The sequence below is a fragment of the Sturnira hondurensis genome, unplaced genomic scaffold (genome assembly GCF_014824575.4).
Source record: "Sturnira hondurensis isolate 20B ecotype Veracruz unplaced genomic scaffold, ASM1482457v3 Scaffold0014854, whole genome shotgun sequence".
NCBI lineage: Eukaryota > Metazoa > Chordata > Mammalia > Chiroptera > Phyllostomidae > Sturnira > Sturnira hondurensis.
In genome coordinates this window covers 11,853,607-11,872,468 of record NW_028087485.1, presented here as the reverse complement: position 1 = coordinate 11,872,468, position 18,862 = coordinate 11,853,607, and the positions used below count along the sequence as shown (strand labels likewise).

The 18,862-nt window shown below is 56.6% G+C and overlaps 3 protein-coding genes across 9 annotated transcripts; 2 read left to right on the top strand and 1 right to left on the bottom strand.

The window, feature by feature from the left end:
• Positions 1–84: 84 nt before the first annotated feature.
• MRPL43 (mitochondrial ribosomal protein L43) lies at positions 85–1,275 on the bottom strand. The gene is made up of 3 exons (XM_037064136.1): positions 1,095–1,275; positions 907–1,013; positions 85–796 (listed from the first exon to the last, which is right to left on the bottom strand). Exons 1-3 carry the CDS (start codon positions 1,223–1,225, stop codon positions 555–557), a joined length of 480 nt encoding a protein of 159 aa, XP_036920031.1. The 5' UTR covers positions 1,226–1,275; the 3' UTR covers positions 85–554.
• Positions 1,267–6,417, top strand: TWNK (twinkle mtDNA helicase). Its single transcript, XM_037064135.1, has 5 exons — positions 1,267–3,215; positions 3,404–3,644; positions 3,796–3,903; positions 4,218–4,359; positions 5,239–6,417. The coding sequence occupies exons 1-5, from the start codon at positions 1,973–1,975 to the stop codon at positions 5,560–5,562; spliced, it is 2,058 nt and encodes a 685-aa protein (XP_036920030.1). The 5' UTR covers positions 1,267–1,972; the 3' UTR covers positions 5,563–6,417.
• A 2,386-nt stretch (positions 6,418–8,803) lies between these two features.
• Positions 8,804–18,838, top strand: LZTS2 (leucine zipper tumor suppressor 2). Of its 7 annotated transcripts, XM_037064117.1 has the most exons (6): positions 11,634–11,764; positions 12,226–12,816; positions 14,249–14,698; positions 15,336–15,998; positions 16,498–16,779; positions 17,578–18,838. In XM_037064117.1, exons 2-6 carry the CDS (start codon positions 12,793–12,795, stop codon positions 18,259–18,261), a joined length of 2,103 nt encoding a protein of 700 aa, XP_036920012.1. In that variant the 5' UTR covers positions 11,634–11,764; positions 12,226–12,792; the 3' UTR covers positions 18,262–18,838. The 7 variants fall into 7 exon arrangements, with proteins under 7 accessions (XP_036920014.1, XP_036920016.1, XP_036920017.1 ...); XM_037064119.1 differs by lacking the exons at positions 11,634–11,764; positions 12,226–12,816 and adding an exon at positions 8,804–8,917; XM_037064121.1 differs by lacking the exons at positions 11,634–11,764; positions 12,226–12,816 and adding an exon at positions 9,366–9,386.
• The last annotated feature ends 24 nt before the right edge of the window (positions 18,839–18,862 follow it).

Below are 18,862 nucleotides of genomic sequence, written 5' to 3'. Positions count from 1 at the left end.
CCTTTGATGTTAAGCGTCCTGAAGGGTCATTATGTGCCCTGCTCTGGTTTTATGATAATGAAAATTGGGGTTATATGTAAAATATGAACATATTTTGAAGTAACAAGTTTATTAGCCTCAGTTTTCTGATTTGTACACTAACATTCACAGAGCCTAGCCCAAAGCCAGGTTCACGGCAGGGCAGGCGGTGCTAGCTCTCTGGCTCAATGACTGCAGAAATAGGACATCAGGGACTCTTCAGAAGCCAGCTTTGAAATCCCTCACTGTGATGTGAGTGCATTACTACCGATTTCAATTTCAGAAATGAGAACTCAGTTAACATCCTTGAAGACTCTCCTGTTTCAGTAGTGTCAATTGGACAAGAATTAAAGAGACTCAAAGCCACTGCCCCTCCCTCACAGTGGGCACCAGAGAGAAAGAGGCAGGCAGTTCTTCTTCAGCCCAAGCAAAAGCTTTGGCATCAACTTTCCTTTTCGTGCTCCATCTGTCTGCCTGGGCTTGGAATCCCCGGAACGCAGAACTACCGTCAGGAGGAATGGAGTTGAAGCAACTCTTCACTGCGCGGGCACCTGGGCTGTGGCAGAATCCTGGACCTCTCGCGGGCGCAGCCCACCGCACGTTGTCGCTTTGTTGGTGAAGGGGTGCCACTGGCCCTGTATGCTAGGGCTGTCCGTGTGGAAGGGCTTGCGGATGCGGATCACGTCCAAGCCGGACTGGTTCGCCAGCTTCTGCACCAGCCTCGTGATCTCCTCGACCGACTTGCAGTGGATGCTCTCCTCGCGCACAGCTCCATTAACTGGCAGAAGGGAGGTGGGGGGTAATAGGAAGCGGACCGGTCAGACGTCAGTGGAGGCGGGCTGAGCGGCCCCTCACGCCGCCCTCCAGCCACCCTCCGGCTCCACTCACGGTATTCGGCCACGACTCTGGGCACACAGCACGGCCGTGGGTTCACGTATATTACGACCCCCGGGTTCCGTCGGGCGAAGTTGGCCACCTCCTGTTCCACGAAATCCCTGAAGAACCCGAGAAGGGTGAGCACCATGACCCATGACCCCGGCAACCTCTGCCCGGAGTCGCACCCCCCGCCGGCTCACCTGGCGCCGCGTGACGAGGGCGCGTCGCGGCTGAGGCTGAAACTAAGACGCTGCAGCTGCTGCACGTAGCGACCCAGCCCATTGTGGAGCACGCTGGTCAGAAAGCGACTCGAGGTCCCACGCGCAGTCATGGCCCCAATTCTCCGGCAGCCGAACCTGACTAGGAAGCGATGGGGCGGGACTACACCCAGGCTTCCGGTTCCGGGGACATCGCATCCCGCGGAGTTTTAATTCCGGGGTCCTGTTGAGTGGCGCGTTCGAATAACCCACGCTGCGAACGAAAGGAGTGAGACCAGAGTGGTGGCACGGGGCCGGGGTTGGAGCGGCAGAGATCCTGCGGGTGTAGCGGAGGGAAGCCGCGCGGGCAGTGGAGAGGAGGCACGGAGAGGGACGGGAGCTGCACAGTGGCGCCCTAGTCGTGTCTAGACCCCTTAGAGGAGAGGAACAGCGAAGAGGACCACTAGTGGGGATCTAGAGCGGAGGCTACAGTAAGGACGCCGACGGCTGTGGAGATGAGGACGATGTGGAGTCTCCGTGGAGGGCAGCAGTGTTGGCGAGATGATCTGGAGAGACCATAGTCAGTGAGGGACTGCCATGGGAGAATCTGTAAAAGAGCAGAGATCTGTAAGGGGAGCCAGATAGAAGGACAGGCGTGAAAGGGTTGTGGAGATGAGCTTGGATGGAAGTAGTACTGTAGAAGAGTCCAAGAAGATTCAGAAAGATGTGTATGAGGGAGAAGTTTGAAAAAAGAGAGAAGCCACCTAGAGTGAGCTCTCAAGAGTGCTGTGTGGAGGATTCCTAGGGTCTGGCCTATTGAAGGCACCTGAACCAGGGCACTTAAGGTATTGCAAGTAGGAACTTTCTCCATTTGGTTAGGAATGTGGGTCCTTCTCCGAAGTGGGCACCCCCTTCGTGTCCTGTTGTCCCTGCGTGGGGAGTGGATGGGTCGGAGGGGCCTGCCTAGAAGCTTGGCCCCAGGCCCCCCTCGCAGACGGTACAGGAAGGAGGCTCTCCCTGCCACGGAGGTACCAGTGCTACCTGTGACTGCAACTGAGATCCGTCAATATTTGCGGACACGTGGGATCCCCTTCCAGGACGGCCACAGCTGCCTGCGGGCACCCAGCCCTTTTCTGGGGGCCTCCCAGGTCAAGGACCAGACTGCTAAAACCACTTCCCTCAGCCTCTTCATTGACAAGACCACAGGCCGCTTTCTCTGCATGACCAGCCTAGCAGAGGGGAGCTGGGAAGACTTCCAGGCCAGTGTGGAAGGACGTGGGGATGGAGATAGAGAGGGGATCCTGCTCGGTGAAGCCCCAGAAGCTGAGGACATTGAGGAGATCCGGAGGATCTGGGACCGAGCAGTACCTCTCTGGGAGCTGCCTGAGCTGGAAGAGGCCCAGCTGACTCGTGTGATGTTTGGCCTTACCAAAGTGACAGATGATACACTCAGGCGTTTCAGTGTGCGGTATCTGCGGCCTGCTCGAAGCCTCGTCTTCCCTTGGTTCTCCCCAGGAAGTTCAGGATTACGAGGCCTGAAGCTCCTCCAGGCTGAAAGCCAGGGGGATAGAGTGCGCTATGTGGAGACCACCATACCCCGGCCTGGTGCCTACCACAATTTGTTTGGATTGTCACTGATAAGTCGTCGAGATACTGAGGTGGTACTGACAGGTAGTGAGCTGGACAGCCTGGCCTTAAACCAATCCACAGGACTGCCCACTCTTGCCCTTCCCCGAGGAACATCTTGCTTACCACCTGCCTTGCTCCCTTACCTCGAACAGTTCCGACGTATTGTGCTTTGGCTGGGGGATGACCTTCGGTCCTGGGAAGCTGCCAAGTTGTTTGCCCGAAAACTGAATCCCAAGCGATGCTCCTTGGTGCGGCCTGGGGACCAGCATCCCTGTCCCTTAGAGGCCCTGAACCGAGGCTTAAATCTTTCTCGAATTCTGCGTTCTACCCTGCCCGCTTGGCACAAGTCCATCGTGTCTTTCCGGCAGCTTCGGGAGGAGGTGCTAGGAGAATTGTCAAATGTGGAACAGGTAGCAGGCGTGCGCTGGAGCCGCTTCCCAGATCTCAATCGTTTCTTGAAGGGACATCGGAAGGGCGAGCTGACAGTTTTTACAGGTGACCCTCTGGGAAATCACTACTTGGAATAGTGGCAGAGGATCAGGTGACAAAAGCATGTGGGTTTGGGCCACTATAAATGTTAATGAGGAGGCTGTCTCTTCCAACTTTGAGGCCCTGCTCCAGGTCTTGGTTTCAAGGGTAGGACTTTCCTCCCTCACCTGGATCTGTGTTCAACCCCCCTGCAGGGCCGACAGGCAGTGGAAAAACAACATTCATCAGTGAGTATGCCCTGGATTTATGTACCCAGGGGGTGAACACGCTCTGGGGCAGCTTTGAGATCAGCAACGTGAGACTAGCTCGGATCATGCTAACACAGTTCGCTGTGGGGCGGCTGGAAGACCAACTGGAAAAATATGATGAGTGGGCTGATCGGTTTGAGGACCTGCCCCTCTACTTTATGACTTTCCATGGGCAACAGAGCATCAGGTGAGATTTCCAGGCTTAGGGTTTTCAAAGAATGTGAGGGCAGGAGAACAGACCCCCTATGAGAGTTTTTAGGATGCTGGCTTTCTGCCTGGGATGGGTTGGAGGCTACTTGTAATTGACTCCTGAATTCATTGCTTCTTCCTCTTCCCAGGACTGTGATAGACACAATGCAGCATGCAGTGTATGTCTATGACATTTGCCATGTTGTCATCGATAATCTGCAATTCATGATGGGTCACGAGCAGCTGTCCACAGACAGGTGATATCCTCTTGTCTAGCTGGAATCCACTTGAACACAGATGTCTTCTCGGGCAGCTGGCCCTAGGCACACACACTGCACTCTTGTTTTCTGACATGTGTGCAGACATACCCTACCCCCTGTGTATTTTTGTCTCTATAGAATGTGGTATGTGGCAGCAGGAAGTGTAGACAGGGGCCTAAGTGTGAGTCCTTGAGTAAAGGGAAGTAGAGTGGGGTTGTGGTGCTTGGTGGAGACGTGAATGAATCAAGAGTATGTGTATATCATCCTTCTGACTGAGTCTGATAACCTCTTGTTTTGTTGGGTGGGGATAGGATTGCAGCCCAAGACTACATCGTTGGGGCCTTTCGGAAGTTTGCGACAGAGAGTAGCTGCCATGTGACACTGGTCATTCATCCCCGGAAGGAGGATGATGATAAGGAACTGCAAACAGCATCCATTTTTGGCTCAGCCAAAGTAAGTGACCTTTAGCAGAGCCCAAGCTTTGGAAAGTAGAGCGGGGAGGCATCACCAGGGGCAGCCCTCAGTCAGCCTTAAATCATCTTGACTCTTTGTCTGGAAGAGGCAGCTGGGGCCATGGCATGAGGAATACAAAGGCTGATAAGTTTTGGTCCTTTGCCCTCCTTGCCCTCCAAGAGCTCACATTCTCTAGCTGGGAAAACAATGAGACAACGATTGCAGCTCCTGTGACAAAGCTGTGATAAGCAGCGCAGGTATTTGGGGAACAAAGAGAAGACATCCGAGTCAGCCTGGGGCATCTGGAGAGACTTCCTATAGGTGTCAGCAACCGTTGGGTTGAGTTTTGGCCTTCTGGCTAAAAGTAGGTGTTTAGTAACTAAATGGGAGGGCCAGGACCAGCCTGATTCTGGATCTCCCAGTGGTACACTGAATGCCTGTTATCCAAGGCCTGGGCCAGGCACAGACTGTATGCCACAGTGGAACAGGCGTGGAGCTGGGGAAGAGACTAACACAAAAGGAAAGATGGGCCTTCTGTATTTATGAGAGTCAAGTATGGTCTCTCTGATAAAGTGTGAGGTTTAGACTGAGATCTCAGTGATAAGAAGCTGGGGTTGAGTGGGTGGTCAGCTGTGCAGGAGGAATGTTCCAGCCAGTGGGAACGGCAGGTACAGAATCTGGGGGTGACAGCAGGGTTGTGAAGGGACTGAGAAATGCAGCTGACTACAGCATCATGGTCAATAGTTCAGTGAGCTTCGATGAAGAGGGAAAGTACTTCCTTTCCCCATTGTTACCACTTCTCCCTGCACCCTCAACCTTCCTTTCTGCTTCTCTCGTGTGTCTTTTCATTGCTCCTTCATCCTTTGCCCTGTCCCTCAGGCAAGCCAGGAAGCGGACAATGTTCTGATCCTGCAGGACAGGAAGCTGGTAACTGGGCCAGGGAAACGCTATCTGCAGGTGTCCAAGAACCGTTTTGATGGAGACGTAGGTGTCTTCCCACTCGAGTTCAACAAGAGCTCCCTCACCTTCTCCATACCACCAAAGAGCAAGGCCCGGCTCAAGAAGATCAAGGATGACAATGGGCTTGTGGCCAAAAAGCCCTCTTCTGGCAAAAAGGGGGCATCTGTGCCCCAGAGCTCTGACACTTGCTCGAATGAGGCCCCCAACCCTTACCAGCCAGACCCCTCCAAGCTTTCAAGATGAAGGAGGTGCAGATCCTGGAACGAATCTGACAGGACAGGCTGGGGCATAGATTCTTTCTTGGCCCTCTGCTAGTACTGCCTCTGTCCTGTGGTCCTCAGCTACAGGCCCCTTCTTAGTCCCAGGGGTCTAGCCTAGGGCAGGGTCCCATAGTGAGAAAATTCAGTTTAGCAGATAGTGGAGAATCCACTGTGTGCCAGGCTTTGTCCCAGGTGTGTAGCACGGACAAGACAGACGAGTTTCCTGCCTCCGTGGAAAATGCAGTTGGGTGGGGGTGACAAGGTCATCTAATGGACAAATAAACACAAAACAATTTCAGATAGTGAAAAGTGCTATTTGAAAAACAAAATGATGCCATAGTGCTTCCAGGCTAGTATAGATGAAGGTCTGAAAAGGTGTTCTGAGCAGAGGACATTTGAGCTGGGACCTAAAGAACTACTACTGACCTATGGGAATACCTGGAGGAAGGGGAATCCAGGCAGAAGGAAAGGTAGAGACAGAGGCCCTGAGGCGGGAATGAGCAAATTGAGTCCAAAGCAGTGGGGTCAGGTCCCCTCAACCTGGAGAATAGGAGCTTTCTTGCCAAAATTCCAGCCCAGGCTTTTGGAGCTAAAGGTGAGTGGTGAGTACCAAGCTCCTCTGCTCCTCACTCCGGAGCCTGCTGTGTGGTGGCACTCAATACGAGTAGGTCCTCGGTGCTTCGTAGGTCCTCGGTGCTTCGCCCTGTGAGAAAGGTGGCAGCTTGCCCAGACAGCCGTGGAATGAAGTCGGCAGGCTGCAGTGCCCGCCACCTTCAACTGCTTCAGTGGGTGCGGTCAGCCCTTTTTGCAGTCTTCCAGTTCTACTGAAAAAAAAAAATACATTTTTTCCATTGCCTTTGTTTCTGTGCTTCCTCTTATTTGTCCACCAGGTGTCTCCCAAGTCTATAACTGGATTTTCTTCTCACTTTGAATTGGGAATGGGTGGGTTGGGGTGGGCCCCTCCCCCCCCCCCCCCCCCCCCAAGGGTTNGGGGGGGCCCCCTCCCCCACCCCCACCCCCGCTTTTTGAGCTCCCAAGGAAGCAGGAGCATTAAAGGGCCCTCACACAGACCCCTTTACACCTCTTCTTAGCCTAGGGAAGACAGGGCGGTGCCTCTTTATCCCTGTTTTCCTTAAGGATCTTAATGTGGTCCCTGGCAGAGGTGTGGGTCACCAGGCCACATGCCTAGACTGCCTGACCAGCTGTCCCTCTGTGATACGAGCCACTTGCTGACCTCTCAATGTGGACTCAGGGCCTGTTGTCACCTGGCCCCCGTCCATCTCCAACCTCCTGTACCTTCTGGGTGTTCTTTTTTAGTGTGTGTCAGGACTCCTGGGGCTCTTTCTCGAAAAAGCAAAACCATGGCCCTTCTCTTGCCCCAGTCATATCTCTCTCTCTCTCTCTCTCTCTCTCTCTCTCTCTCTCTCTGTCACACACACGGATACTGGTAATTCTAGAAGTTGGAGGAGAGGTACAGGATTTCTGATTTTTAACAAGCCCTGAAGGAAATAGAAAAGAGACCCTGTCAGAAAAATTCCTAAATGATGACACACATCTCACTTTCTCTGATAACCTTAAGTCCCAGTTTCCCTTTAGATTTGCCTGCAAGCGTGGTGAGAATGCGAGTGTTCTGAGGGGCCTGCGGGGAAGTCTTTTGTAAGGTTGGGTGAGGGGTTGGTTCCTTCCTCCGAAGAAGGGCTGTCTTGTCAAGGTTTCCCTGTCAACTTAAGAAGGGGCTTCTGGGGCCCTGTAGAAGGGCCTGGGATCTTTGTTTTCTAATGTCTTAGAACTATGGCTACAGTTGTCTCCTGAAACAGACCTGCAGCAAAGCTGTTCATTGGGGAGGAACCTGGTGGGGGAGGGAAGAGAGCTCCTCCAGGGCCTCTCTTCTTGGGGGTCTCTCCCAGACTGGCTGGAGCCAGGCCTCCTAATCCCGCGGTAATCATTCCCAGCCGCTGGCTGATCTAGGCTTCATCCAAGGTCTGTAACACTGAACGTCAGCCATGCCTTCCAGATGCGCACCACCAGGTCAGTCCTACCTATAAGGATGTGGGTTCCACGTTAGGTCTCCCTAGAATGCCAGGTGTGTTCTTGGAAATCCTTTAGGGGTTTCTACTAGGGGAACTTTGTGAGGTCTCTGTGAATTGGGGATAGAGGACTTGCCTGTTTGTCTTTCCCCACCCTCCTAGCAGACACCCCCACACAGCACAAACCAGAATGATGGGGAGGGAGGGGAAGCTAATGCTCCCCCAGCCCCACACCTTACACAAGCGTTCCATCCCACACCTGTCAAACTCCTCACATGAAGGCGAGCCCAAAGTGTGTTCAGAAGTTCCTGGAGACTAGACAGCAGTGGGGACTCTGAGAGCCACTGACCCTGAACCCAGGGAAAGCAGCATGAGGCAAAGTTAATCTCCCTGAGGGCTCAGCTGCAGCCTGCCCTGTGACTCAGGATCATACTTGAAGGGGCTGCTTTGGTCCTCCAGCAGCTTCTTTACGGTGAATGGGTCTGGGAAGGGACTCAGCTCACCCAACTCCTGCTACTCAAGTACTAAGTCTGAAAATATGGCCCAGATACCTGTAGACATCACAGCCTGCCTTCCCACAGGCTGCCTTAGGTGCCATGGAGGGAGGGAGTCCTAGGTGCCTCCCTGCAATACAGGCCAACTTCCTGTTTGTGCCTGTGGGTGGAACTTTATGAGTTTAAGAGAAGCCAGACTGCTCTGTACGGGGGCCAAAATTGGCAGGCTTGCTCACCTGGGCAGACATCAACTCCAAGGGAGTGCTAGGTGCTGGGCTCTGCTTGGGCAGCCCCAACCCAAGGTGCTGGGGGAGGAGAGGTGGGTCTGTTTGGGTGAAACCCGAGCTTTCTTTGTCGGCTTCCCAGGGATTTTCCCTGTGTCTTGGGAGCGAGCCTAGAGTGGGCTAGTTTTAGCTCCCCATAGAGCAGCAATTGGTGACGGGAAAGCCCTAGAGCCAGTTTGGTTAGGCCAGCCAGGAAGGTAGCTTAGCTCCAGATCGTGTGCAGCTTGCCCCTTCCCCAGGTCGAAAGCCAAATCCAGTAGGCTGTGAAGTCAGAGGCCAGAGGGCAGCCTCGTGCCACTGTCGCGTTGCTGCTGGGCTGGGTACTGTGTTGGCTACTAGGGGTTGCTGGGCAGACCACTCCCTTCCTTGGGTCGGGGGCGCGGCCTCACCGGCCCCGCCCCGCTCCACCAGGCCGGACCTGGCGGGCGCCTGGAGCCAAGAGCTGCCTTGAGAGCCCGTGGATCCGCGGCAAGGAGGTGCCCGCACTGAAGCAAGAGCCGGGCAGGAGCTGGAGCGTGGCGCAGGTGGACTGGGTGAGTGGTGGGACTGGCGGAGGTGTAGAAACTCGTGCCTCCCTTACATCCAGGCTCTGGAGTAAACTTTCCTGTCTGGCGAAGCTGGGTGTTGGGATGAGAAGGGGGGAATCCCCACTCCGGGCACAGGCGAATGATCTGAACTGGGAACCGACACGGAAACTCACACGGCCGGGCCCACACATGCGTGCACACAGCCCCACGCACGCACTTGGGACACACGTGCACTCAGGAAAGGACGCGCCCAGTGGGTTACTCTTGCAGTCCTTGGAGTAGCGCCACTGGCCTGCTTGGACTCCAGTGGGCAGGGAGCTCTGTTGTTGCGTATTTGACGGGAGTAGGAGAAAAAGGCCAACTGGTTATCTCAGTCGGCGGCGGGTGGGTGGACCACCTTGCGTGGTTCCCGGCTGCCAGCAGGTGAAGACTAAGACGTAAACAGGCCCTGAGCACGTGATCGCTTCGCAGACAGGTGGGCTGTGCTTCCCCCAACCCCAGCAACTGCACAAGGACGACTCTCCCCGTCCAGGGCAAGTTTTGGGGGGTTTGTGGGGCTATATTCCATTCTCCACCTAGAGAGGTGATAAGCCCTCCTCCAGAAATGGGAGCACAACGCCCCCTGGAGCCCGGGTAGTGCAGGAGGTCGGGAGACTGTTGAACTGGGGTGGGGTTACCTGTGCTCCTTGCCTTCCTTCTCGCGAACACCTTCATGGTGCCTTCAGACCTGAAGGTATCGGAGGCAGGCGCTATACTTGATGGCAGTGGACAGAAGGCCAACCCCTGCCCACCCCATACCTCCGGCCTGGTGAGCTGCTGCCCAAAGCCCCGTTGGGTTCCCTTGGTACTAAGACCCCCTCCTTGCAGAATTGGGAACTCCTCCCCGCCAAGGTAGGAGCAGAAAACCCACTCATGCTAGTGTGGGAGACCCTCTCCCGCAGAGAATGCGGCAGCATAACCCTCCTCTTAGTACGGGAGTCGGCCTATACCCCTCAGGTACAGGAAGGACCAGCGCCCCACCCCCCAACCCACCATGAGGGAGTGGGCAGAGGCAGTCAGCCTCCCTCCCCGCCCCGCCCCCCACCCCTCACGCATGCTGAGCCCAGCTGCTGCTGGAGCTTCTGGGCAGGCTGCCAGAAAGGGGAGGAGGCTCCTGATACCCCAGGAGGCTGGGATCAGGGCAAGGCCAGAGGAGGGGGTCTCTACTGAAGAGAGGGCCTTCGTCTGTTCCTGGGAGGTTGAGGGTCTGGGGTGAGCCTGAGGGTGGCTGGGCAATGTTTCCCTTTCCAGGGAAAAAGAAAGAAAAACAACCCTTTCCACAGAGCTAAAAATAGAGCTGAGAGCCAGCCAGGGCTGTGGCCTGGAAGGGGGGTAGGGGGTGTGTGGGGGGAATGCTCCTTCCTGGGGCAGAGGAGCTCAGGCAGGCCTGGCCCTGGTTGGGGCACGGTGGGGGGGGGGGGGGGTTGTCCATTAGGGGACAGGAGGCTGTCCTTGCCCAGGGGTGCTGGCATCAACTGACCTGACCAGGTCACAGAGACCCCTACAGGAAAGTATGTGTGGTAGAATGTTTGAGAAGTATGTGTACGTGTAGGAAGTTGTGACTGTGAATAAGAGTCAGTGTGAAAGATGCTTAGGAGACTGTGTTTAAGATTGTGATAGGGTGGGTAGGACTGCGAGTTGTGAGAGCCTGTGAGAGCCTGTGCACAAGTAGCTGTGACTCCGAGTGTATCTCTGTGCAAGATGGCCTGAAAGATTACTGAACGAAGGAACATGGAACCACGTGATGAATGAGGCTGACTTGTGGCCCTGTGAGTCTAAAGGTGGGAAAGGTCATGTGGGTATTAACGTTTTGTTCTTTGTGAGAGGGTGGGAATATTCATGACCCCCTCCCCCCCGCAAGAAGACAGTGGAATGTTGTCTGCTGTGAGGCTGGTGTGAGTGTGAACATGCTCCCCCCAGTGATTGTTGAAGGGCCAAGAGCAGCTTCTCCAAGCAATGACTTTCCTAGCAAATGACTCTGAGGGAAGGTTGGGGCACAGAGCCGCCACTGGGGCAGGCTTGGTCTCAGGGGGAAGAGGGTACACTACTGTGAAGTTGGGTAGGGTAGGGTAGGGTAGGATAGGGTAGGAGACCCCACCCCAGAGGTCGGGGGGCGGGGTTACTAGATATGTTTTCCAAATGCGCCACCAGATGGCGCCACCTCCACAAATCCAAGTATGAAGCCGCCTAGCTGCTGGGGGTGGGGCAGGTAGGGACAGAGCCCGGGCCCTCGCCTTGTGCTACGGGGTAGGGTCTGGGCCACTGGAGAGAGTGGGTGGCACCTGACCCTCGGCCTCCCCCTCTGGACTCCTAAGTCGGAGAGTGTGTCTGGGGCGGAGAGGCTTCCACTAGAGGAGCGGGGGGGCAGGGCGGCTGCCACGGTGCCTGGCCCTTTGTGCTTGAACAATGACCAGCTGCCGCTGGCTCCGGGGCCTGAGTTGGGGTTGAGGGTGACCCTCTGTCGCTGCCACCGCGAGTCCTGAGCCGACCAAGCCCCCAGACTCACAACCACCCGGCCTGGGAGGGAGGAATACTGAGTCCGACTTTACAGCCCCCGCGGGCTCCTCTGGACACGCGTGACGCGGGGTGCTGGCGCGTGGCCGCGCCCCGGGGGCGGGACGCCCCTGGGACCCCTCCCCCATGCTGCACCGCCCACTCGGGTAGGGCGGGGGCTGCCCGGCGGGGGGCGCCGTGGAGGCGGGGCCGGGTCGGGCCAGGCGGCTCCAAGTGGCCGTGCGCGGGCTGAAGCCGGGCAGCTTGCCGGTGAAGCGCTGGGGGGCGGCCCGGGGCTGAGCATGGATCAGAGCGGTGGAGGTGAGGGGGGCCGGGGCAGGGAGGCAGCCTAGGGGCACCCCCAACTTCTGCGCGGTGGAGGGCCAGTGGGGAAGGGGCGTTCCACGGCGGCTCCCACTTTATGGAAGCGTGGGGGGGGGGGGTCTGACGGAGGGTGGAATGGGGGCTCCCGGCTTCCTGTCGCAGATGGGAACTCGTGATCCCAGACTCTAGCCCACTTGACCAGTCCTTAGAACGGGGTGAGGGGAGACTTTCCCCAACTCTCGAGCCCCCTAAACAGGCCTGTGGGCCCTCGGACCTTGTCCAGACCTCCCTCGGGTCCTGGCTGAGCACCGCCCGCTGCTCTCTCTAGTCCATTAAGGTGGGTTGCTGTGCCAGAGGGGTCACTCAGGGAGAGCCGGGGAGAGTGGGGATTCCCGACCCTACAGCCACAGACGCATTTCTCAAAATGGAGCCTCTACTTGCCCCTCCTTCTCTCTCAGGCTTCAAGAGCGGGAGTCGGGCTGGCCAGGCCTGGCTTTCCAGACGCCTGGCTCCGGCTCCAGTTCCCTGGGTGTCTGGTTCACAGGGTCCAGCTGATGTCTCCTGGATTTAGGGGCCCCTGGCTCCATGGGGTTCAAGGCCCCGGGCTCACTGGGTCTGCCTTGTCTACCTGACACCCTGGGGCCTCCGAGTCTTTGTCTCTTGGGTCCCTGTCTCTCTGAGTCTGTCTCCTCCCCTTAGTTTTCACTTTCTCTGTGCTCGCTGAAGTGGGGAAATGCAGACAGAAGTGCCAGCCCCCACTACCCCCTAAGAAACCCCTTCCCCACTTTCTTTCATGCTCTGGAGTGGTCTTAGGGCAGAGGAAGGGTGTTCCATCCACTTTGCTCAGGGCTGGCACTTGTGTGGTGGACACTGCTCACCCCTACCCCAACTCCCAGTTCCTCCTCCCTCCTTCTGGACATCTTCCTGCATCTCGGGGTCTTTTGACTTGAGTGGGGTGGTGGGGGTGGGCCTAATGGAACACAAGCAAGAAAGAAGGGGAGCAGATCAGGCAAAGGAGTCAGATAATGTCTCTCCTCTCCCACACTCAGGTGAGTGATGAAAATCAGGCTCCCACTGATCCAGTTGGCCCCGTATGCCACCCAGGTTCCCTCCCTGTCTCACACATGCTCCTTTTCACACATACTCCTCAGTACACACTTGTACACACTCACTTTGCTGTTTACACACTTGGATAAAATACGTGTGAGTCTACATGTAAACTCAGGTATATATGAGTGGACATCTACCCACACATATTCCCTCATGTAGTCAACTCATACACCACAAATTCACTGCCTATGCCTTTGTAACTTTCACATACTTTCTAAGAGTGACCCCCTAAATTTTTGTACACACACTCTTGTAAGATATGCCCATATGAATTCATGTGTATACTCATGTATGTATAAATATATCCAAACATATCTACTCATACACACTTATTCATGATGTCGTCACGCAAATTTTTCCATTTTCACACTGTGCATACAGTTCCGCACACACAAATGAGTGAATGCATACACCCCTGCTCCTACGCAGTTCTCTATCCACTCCCTGGCCTCCTCACTCTGCATGATGACTTCAGCAGATGCCCGAGTCCTGGTCTTCCCTAACGGAGGGAGTTCCGGGTGGACTTGCTGTCCCCTTCCAGGAAGGAGGAGGGCCTGGGGAGGTGGAGCCCTGGGCTCCAGGGAACTGGAATCTTGAGTAAGCTGCCAGAGGTAGGGCTTCTACCCTTATCCCCTTGGGATCGCACCGGGGAATATCTAAAGCTGGAAGTTTCAATAGAACTTGGCTGTAGGCCTATGTAGGTTCCTTTAGGCTCAACTGAGTTGGTATGGTGAGGCTAGGGGTTGTCATGGCAACAAGCACGCACCTGCATGGAGTCAGGAGACCCCAGAGGGCACCTGTGGGCTCCCTAAGAGCTCCGAGTTTCTTGTTTGGCCAGTTCTACCCTTGCCGCCACTCTGTCTGGGAGAAACTGAGGCCCAGCTGGGGGAGGCTGGGCACTGCCTGGCCTTGGCTCTTTGTTCCCTAATTACCATCTGAGTTGCTGACTTCGTCCCTGAGGTTGCTTCTTCCCAAACTGCCCTCTAACGAGGCCACCTGTCCCAGGGGACCAGGGCCTTGTGTTGGGAGCTGGTAGATGAGGTTCCCTCCTTAACTTGAGTCCTGTCTTCTAGGGGGGATGCTGTTTGGGGCTGAGTCCTATGTAACCTCCAGGCCTCCCCTCCCCTCATCCTCCCTGCTCAGTAGATTTGGTCCTCTGCCCTAGTCAGACCCAAGCTGGTCAGTGGTCTGGGCCCAGGGAGAATCCCAGTTCATGCCAATGCTCAGAGGGGGAGCTCTGGGGACATCAGGGCTTGTTACTGATGTTGGGTTGGGGGGGGTTGACCTGGGAATTGGGTCAGGAGAGGGATTAGGGACCTTGTATAGGGAGCTCAAGGTGGAGGGACTCTGACACCATTGCCCTGCTCACAGGTTCCCCTGGAGGCCCCCGGCCAGGCCAGAGCTTCTGCCACCATGGCCATTGTGCAGACTCTGCCAGTGCCACTGGAACCCGCTCCTGAGACTGCCACTACCGCACAAGCTCCAGCCATGGGCAGTGTGAGCAGCCTCATCTCAGGCCGGCCCTGCCCTGGGGGGCCGGTTCCTTCCCGCCACCATGGCCCCCCTGGGCCCACCTTCTTCCGCCAGCAGGATGGGCTGCTGCGGGGCGGCTACGAAGCACAGGAGCCACTGTGCCCAGCTGTGCCCCCCAGGAAGACCGTTCCTGGCACCACCTTCACCTACATCAACGAGGACTTCCGGACAGAGTCGCCCTCTAGCCCCAGCAGCGACATCGAGGATGCACGGGAGCAACGAGCACGAAATGCCCACCTACGTGGCCCCCCACCAAAACTCATCCCTGTCTCTGGAAAGCTGGAGAAGGTGAGGACCAGCCCTTCCTTTGGGCCCTGGGTGGAATCGGGAGCTCCTGGAGAAGCCAGGAGGAATTTGGAGATCTATTTAGAGAAAGGAGTGTGGGCTCAAGCTTCGCTAGACATGAGTTCTAATCCCAGCTCTTTCTTATTCTGGCTCTATGACCTCAAGGAAGTCACTTAACTCTCCTGAGCCTATTTCCATATCTGTGACATGGAGGTGGTAGGTTAGCCCCTACAAGTTTGTTGTGAGAATGAAATAATATACGTAAAGTGCTTAGCCTGGTACTCGGCACGTACAGTGCGCTCAGTAAACACTCAGCTGCTTGAAAACACTGTCGTGGTCCCACAGCAATGAGTGTGACCCCGAGCAAGGCCTTTAACTCTGCTGAGCCTCCACTGCTTCATCTGAAATGCGGGGATGATCATCATAGTTTTGCTCACAGGGCTGCTGTCATGAATAGTGATGAACCTGTTAAATTGCTTGACGTAAAGCTGACACTCCAAAGGCCCCCAGTTAGTGGTGGCAATTGTTTCTGACACGTGGGGATGGGAGACCCCAGGTGGGAAGACAGGGAGTGTGATAATGGGCTTTGAAAGATTGGGCAGCTCACCGCCCCCCTGTGTCACATGGCACCTCATTTCAGAACATGGAGAAAATCCTGATCCGCCCAACAGCCTTCAAGCCAGTGCTGCCCAAACCTCGAGGGGCACCGTCTCTCCCCAGCTTCCTGGGTCCTCGGGCCGCCGGACTGTCTGGGAGCCAGGGCAGCCTAACACAGCTGTTTGGGGGCCCTGCCTCTTCCTCCTCTTCCTCCTCTTCCTCAGCTGCCGACAAACCTTTGGCACTGAGTGGCTGGGCCAGTGGCTGCCCATCAGGGACGCTGTCTGACTCCGGCCGGAACTCTCTGTCCAGCCTGCCCACTTACAGCACTGGGGGTGCCGAGCCAGCCACCAACTCCCCAGGTGGGCACCTGCCCTCCCATGGCCCGGGGCGGGGGGCACTGCCGGGGCCAGCCCGAGGAGCCCCTACTGGGCCCTCCCACTCGGACAGTGGCCGGTCTTCCTCCAGCAAGAGCACGGGCTCCCTGGGGGGCCGTGTGGCCGGGGGCCTCTTGGGCAGCGGTCCCCGGGCCTCCCCGGACGACAGCTCCTGTGGGGAGCGCTCCCCACCTCCACCACCGCCCCCTCCACCCCCTTCGGATGAGGCCCTGCTGCACTGTGTCCTGGAAGGGAAGCTCCGCGACCGGGAGGCAGAGCTGCAGCAGCTGCGAGACAGTCTGGACGAGAGCGAGGTGACCATGTGCCAGGTGTGGTCAGTGGCAATAATGGGGGTGGCATGGCAGGACATCCAGAGATGCTGGGGATCCAGAGAGCATTTCCCTTTGTTTCAGGGTGGGGGCAAGTGGCAGGCAGTAGCATTTGTCATTCCCGCCCAGTTGTCTGGCTTAACTGCAGAGAGATGAGGATTCAAACCTACTGCCATTTACTTATTTGTACTAAGCCTCATCTATAAATGGGGATATGTTTGTCTCTTTAGAGTTACACAGATTAAGTAAGGCAAAGTGTGTAAAGTGTTTAGAATAATGCCCAGCACCTAAAAACCGCTACGTAAGTGCTTGCTATTATTGGTTGTTGTTTCTAGTGTTGTAGAAGTAGTTGTTACTATTGTCGTATTGTTATCATAGTGTAGTGGACTCTAGCTGCCCAAAGTCCACAGTGGGCCAGCAGAGTCATCAGTGACAGCAGGCAGCTAGGGCTCGAGGTTTACAGAGCTGCCAAGACCCAAGTCTGCCTTCTCACCCACAGGTGTATGAGGACCGGCAGCGGCACTGGCAGCGGGAGCATGAGGCCCAGCGTGAGGCCCAGCGTGAGGCCCAGCGTGAAGATGGTGCAGCCCAGGCGCAGCGAGCACAGCGGGCCCAGCAGCTGCTACAGCTGCAGGTGTTCCAGCTGCAGCAGGAGAAGCGGCAGCTGCAGGACGACTTTGCACAGCTGCTGCAGGAGCGGGAACAGCTGGAGCGGCGCTGTGCCACCTTTGAGCGGGAGCAGCGGGAGCTTGGGCCCAGGCTCGAGGAGACCAAGTGGGAGGTAAGTCAGACCAGGATGGGCAAGTGGCAGGGTCGTGGAGGAACACCCCCTAGAAAGAGGGGCCCAGCCATACCCGCCGAGCCCTCCACCCCCAGAGGGCCTCCGCTTCTTCACCTTTGAGAGATGAGGATCCCCCTCTGAACTCCCTTCCTGGGACAGAGCATCCTTATGCCTTCATGTTTGGTCTCCTCATCAGTCTGGTCTCGTGCCCGTAGTCAGTGGCATTCCCATCCACTGCCTTCCAGCCAGTAATTAGAATGAGGTGCTTGCTGAGCACCAGGCACTATTCTAGGCATGTTGCATAGACTGTGAATCCTCTGATTTTCATTATTGGCCCTGTGAGGTGGGTACTATTAATACCCCCATTTCAGAGATGTAGAAACAGAGGCCCAGAAAGGCTGGAGCCCAAAATTATACAGTCTGTGGCAGAATTGAGATTTGAACCCAGGCAATCGAACTCCTTTGTTTACGCCTTTTACCCAAATACTGGAGGGCCTCTCAACTGGAAATGTGGGCACTGCCCTCCGTTGCTTCTGCTCCTGCAAAACCCACCATCACCCAGTGCCCAGACCTTTGGGGTTTAAAGACAGAACTTTGAAGGAAAAAGACCTGGGTCTGAGGTCCACTTTAGCCGCTAACTAGCTGTATGACCTTGAACATGTCACTGGGCTCGCCTCAGTGTCTCCCATCTGTAAAATGAGTGTAAGGATCAAACTTCCTCTCCACCGAATGTCCAGCATGATGCCCAGCCTGACCCCTGGGAGAACCCTTCTCACCATCTTTCCCTCCCACCACCAGGTGTGCCAGAAGTCAGGCGAGATCTCCCTGTTGAAGCAACAACTGAAGGAGTCTCAGGCAGAGCTGGTGCAGAAGGGCAGTGAACTGGTGGCCCTTCGTGTGGCCCTGCGAGAGGCACGGGCCTCCCTTCGGGTCAGTGAGGGTTGGGCCCGGGGTCTGCAGGAGGCGGCCCGAGCACGGGAGCTGGAGCTGGAGGCCTGTTCCCAGGAGCTGCAGCGGCACCGCCAGGAGGCTGAGCGGCTGCGGGAGAAAGCTGGGCAGTTGGACACCGAGGCAGCTGGCCTCCGGGAACTTCCTGTGCCACCTGCCACTGCTGACCCGTTCCTCCTGGCAGAGAGTGATGAGGCCAAGGCACAGCGTGTGGCAGCCGGGGTTGGAGGCAGCCTGCGGGCACAGGTGGAGCGGCTGCGGGCTGAGCTGCAGCAGGAGCGGCGGCGGGGTGAGGAGCAGAGGGACAGTTTTGAGGGGGAACGGCTGGCCTGGCAGGCGGAGAAAGAGCAGGTGATCCGCTACCAGAAGCAGCTGCAGCACAACTACATCCAGATGTACCGGCGGAACCGGCAGCTGGAGCAGGAGCTGCAGCAGCTCAGCCTGGAGCTAGAGGCCCGGGAGCTCGCTGACCTGGGCCTGGCCGAGCCGGCCCCCTGCATCTGCCTAGAGGAAATCACTGCCACCGAAATCTAGGGTCCTTGGTGTCCCAGCTCTGCGGGGAGCCCTACTGAAAGGGAACAGTAGCCTCAGGTCCACTGAGGCTTCTACTTCTTGTCCCCTGGGATCCAGGACTCTGGGCCTCTGTCAAGAGCCCAGGGCTGTCCTATGACTTGCATGAGCGAGATCAGATGCCTTGGAGGTCCCTGTGTTTGCTGTCACCCAGAGGCTCCTACGCATTCCACCTGTTTCACTCCCCACCTGTTGCCAGTGCCACTCCGCCAACCCCATTCACCGCTCACCAGGTCAGCCAGCCAGGGCCTGGGGAGAGGAGGGGCTGCTCCCCCACTCCAAAGCCGGAGAGAGCCAGGCAGCACCAGCTGCTCCAGATGTGCCTGCCCCCACCCTGCCCGTGTGGGGGACAGGGCTGGGACTGGGGTCTGACCCCCAGCTTCCAGCTCTGCAGCCTCCCCCCCCCCGTGGTGAGGGGGCTGTAGTCAGACCAAAGGAAGAACTCAGAAATGTCTTGTTTAATGTGACTGGATGGCCCCTCCCCACACCCTGGTTTATGGCCTCGCTTTCACTTGTATATTTTTTACACTGTAAATTTGTTGTACAAACCCAAAGAAAAAAATTA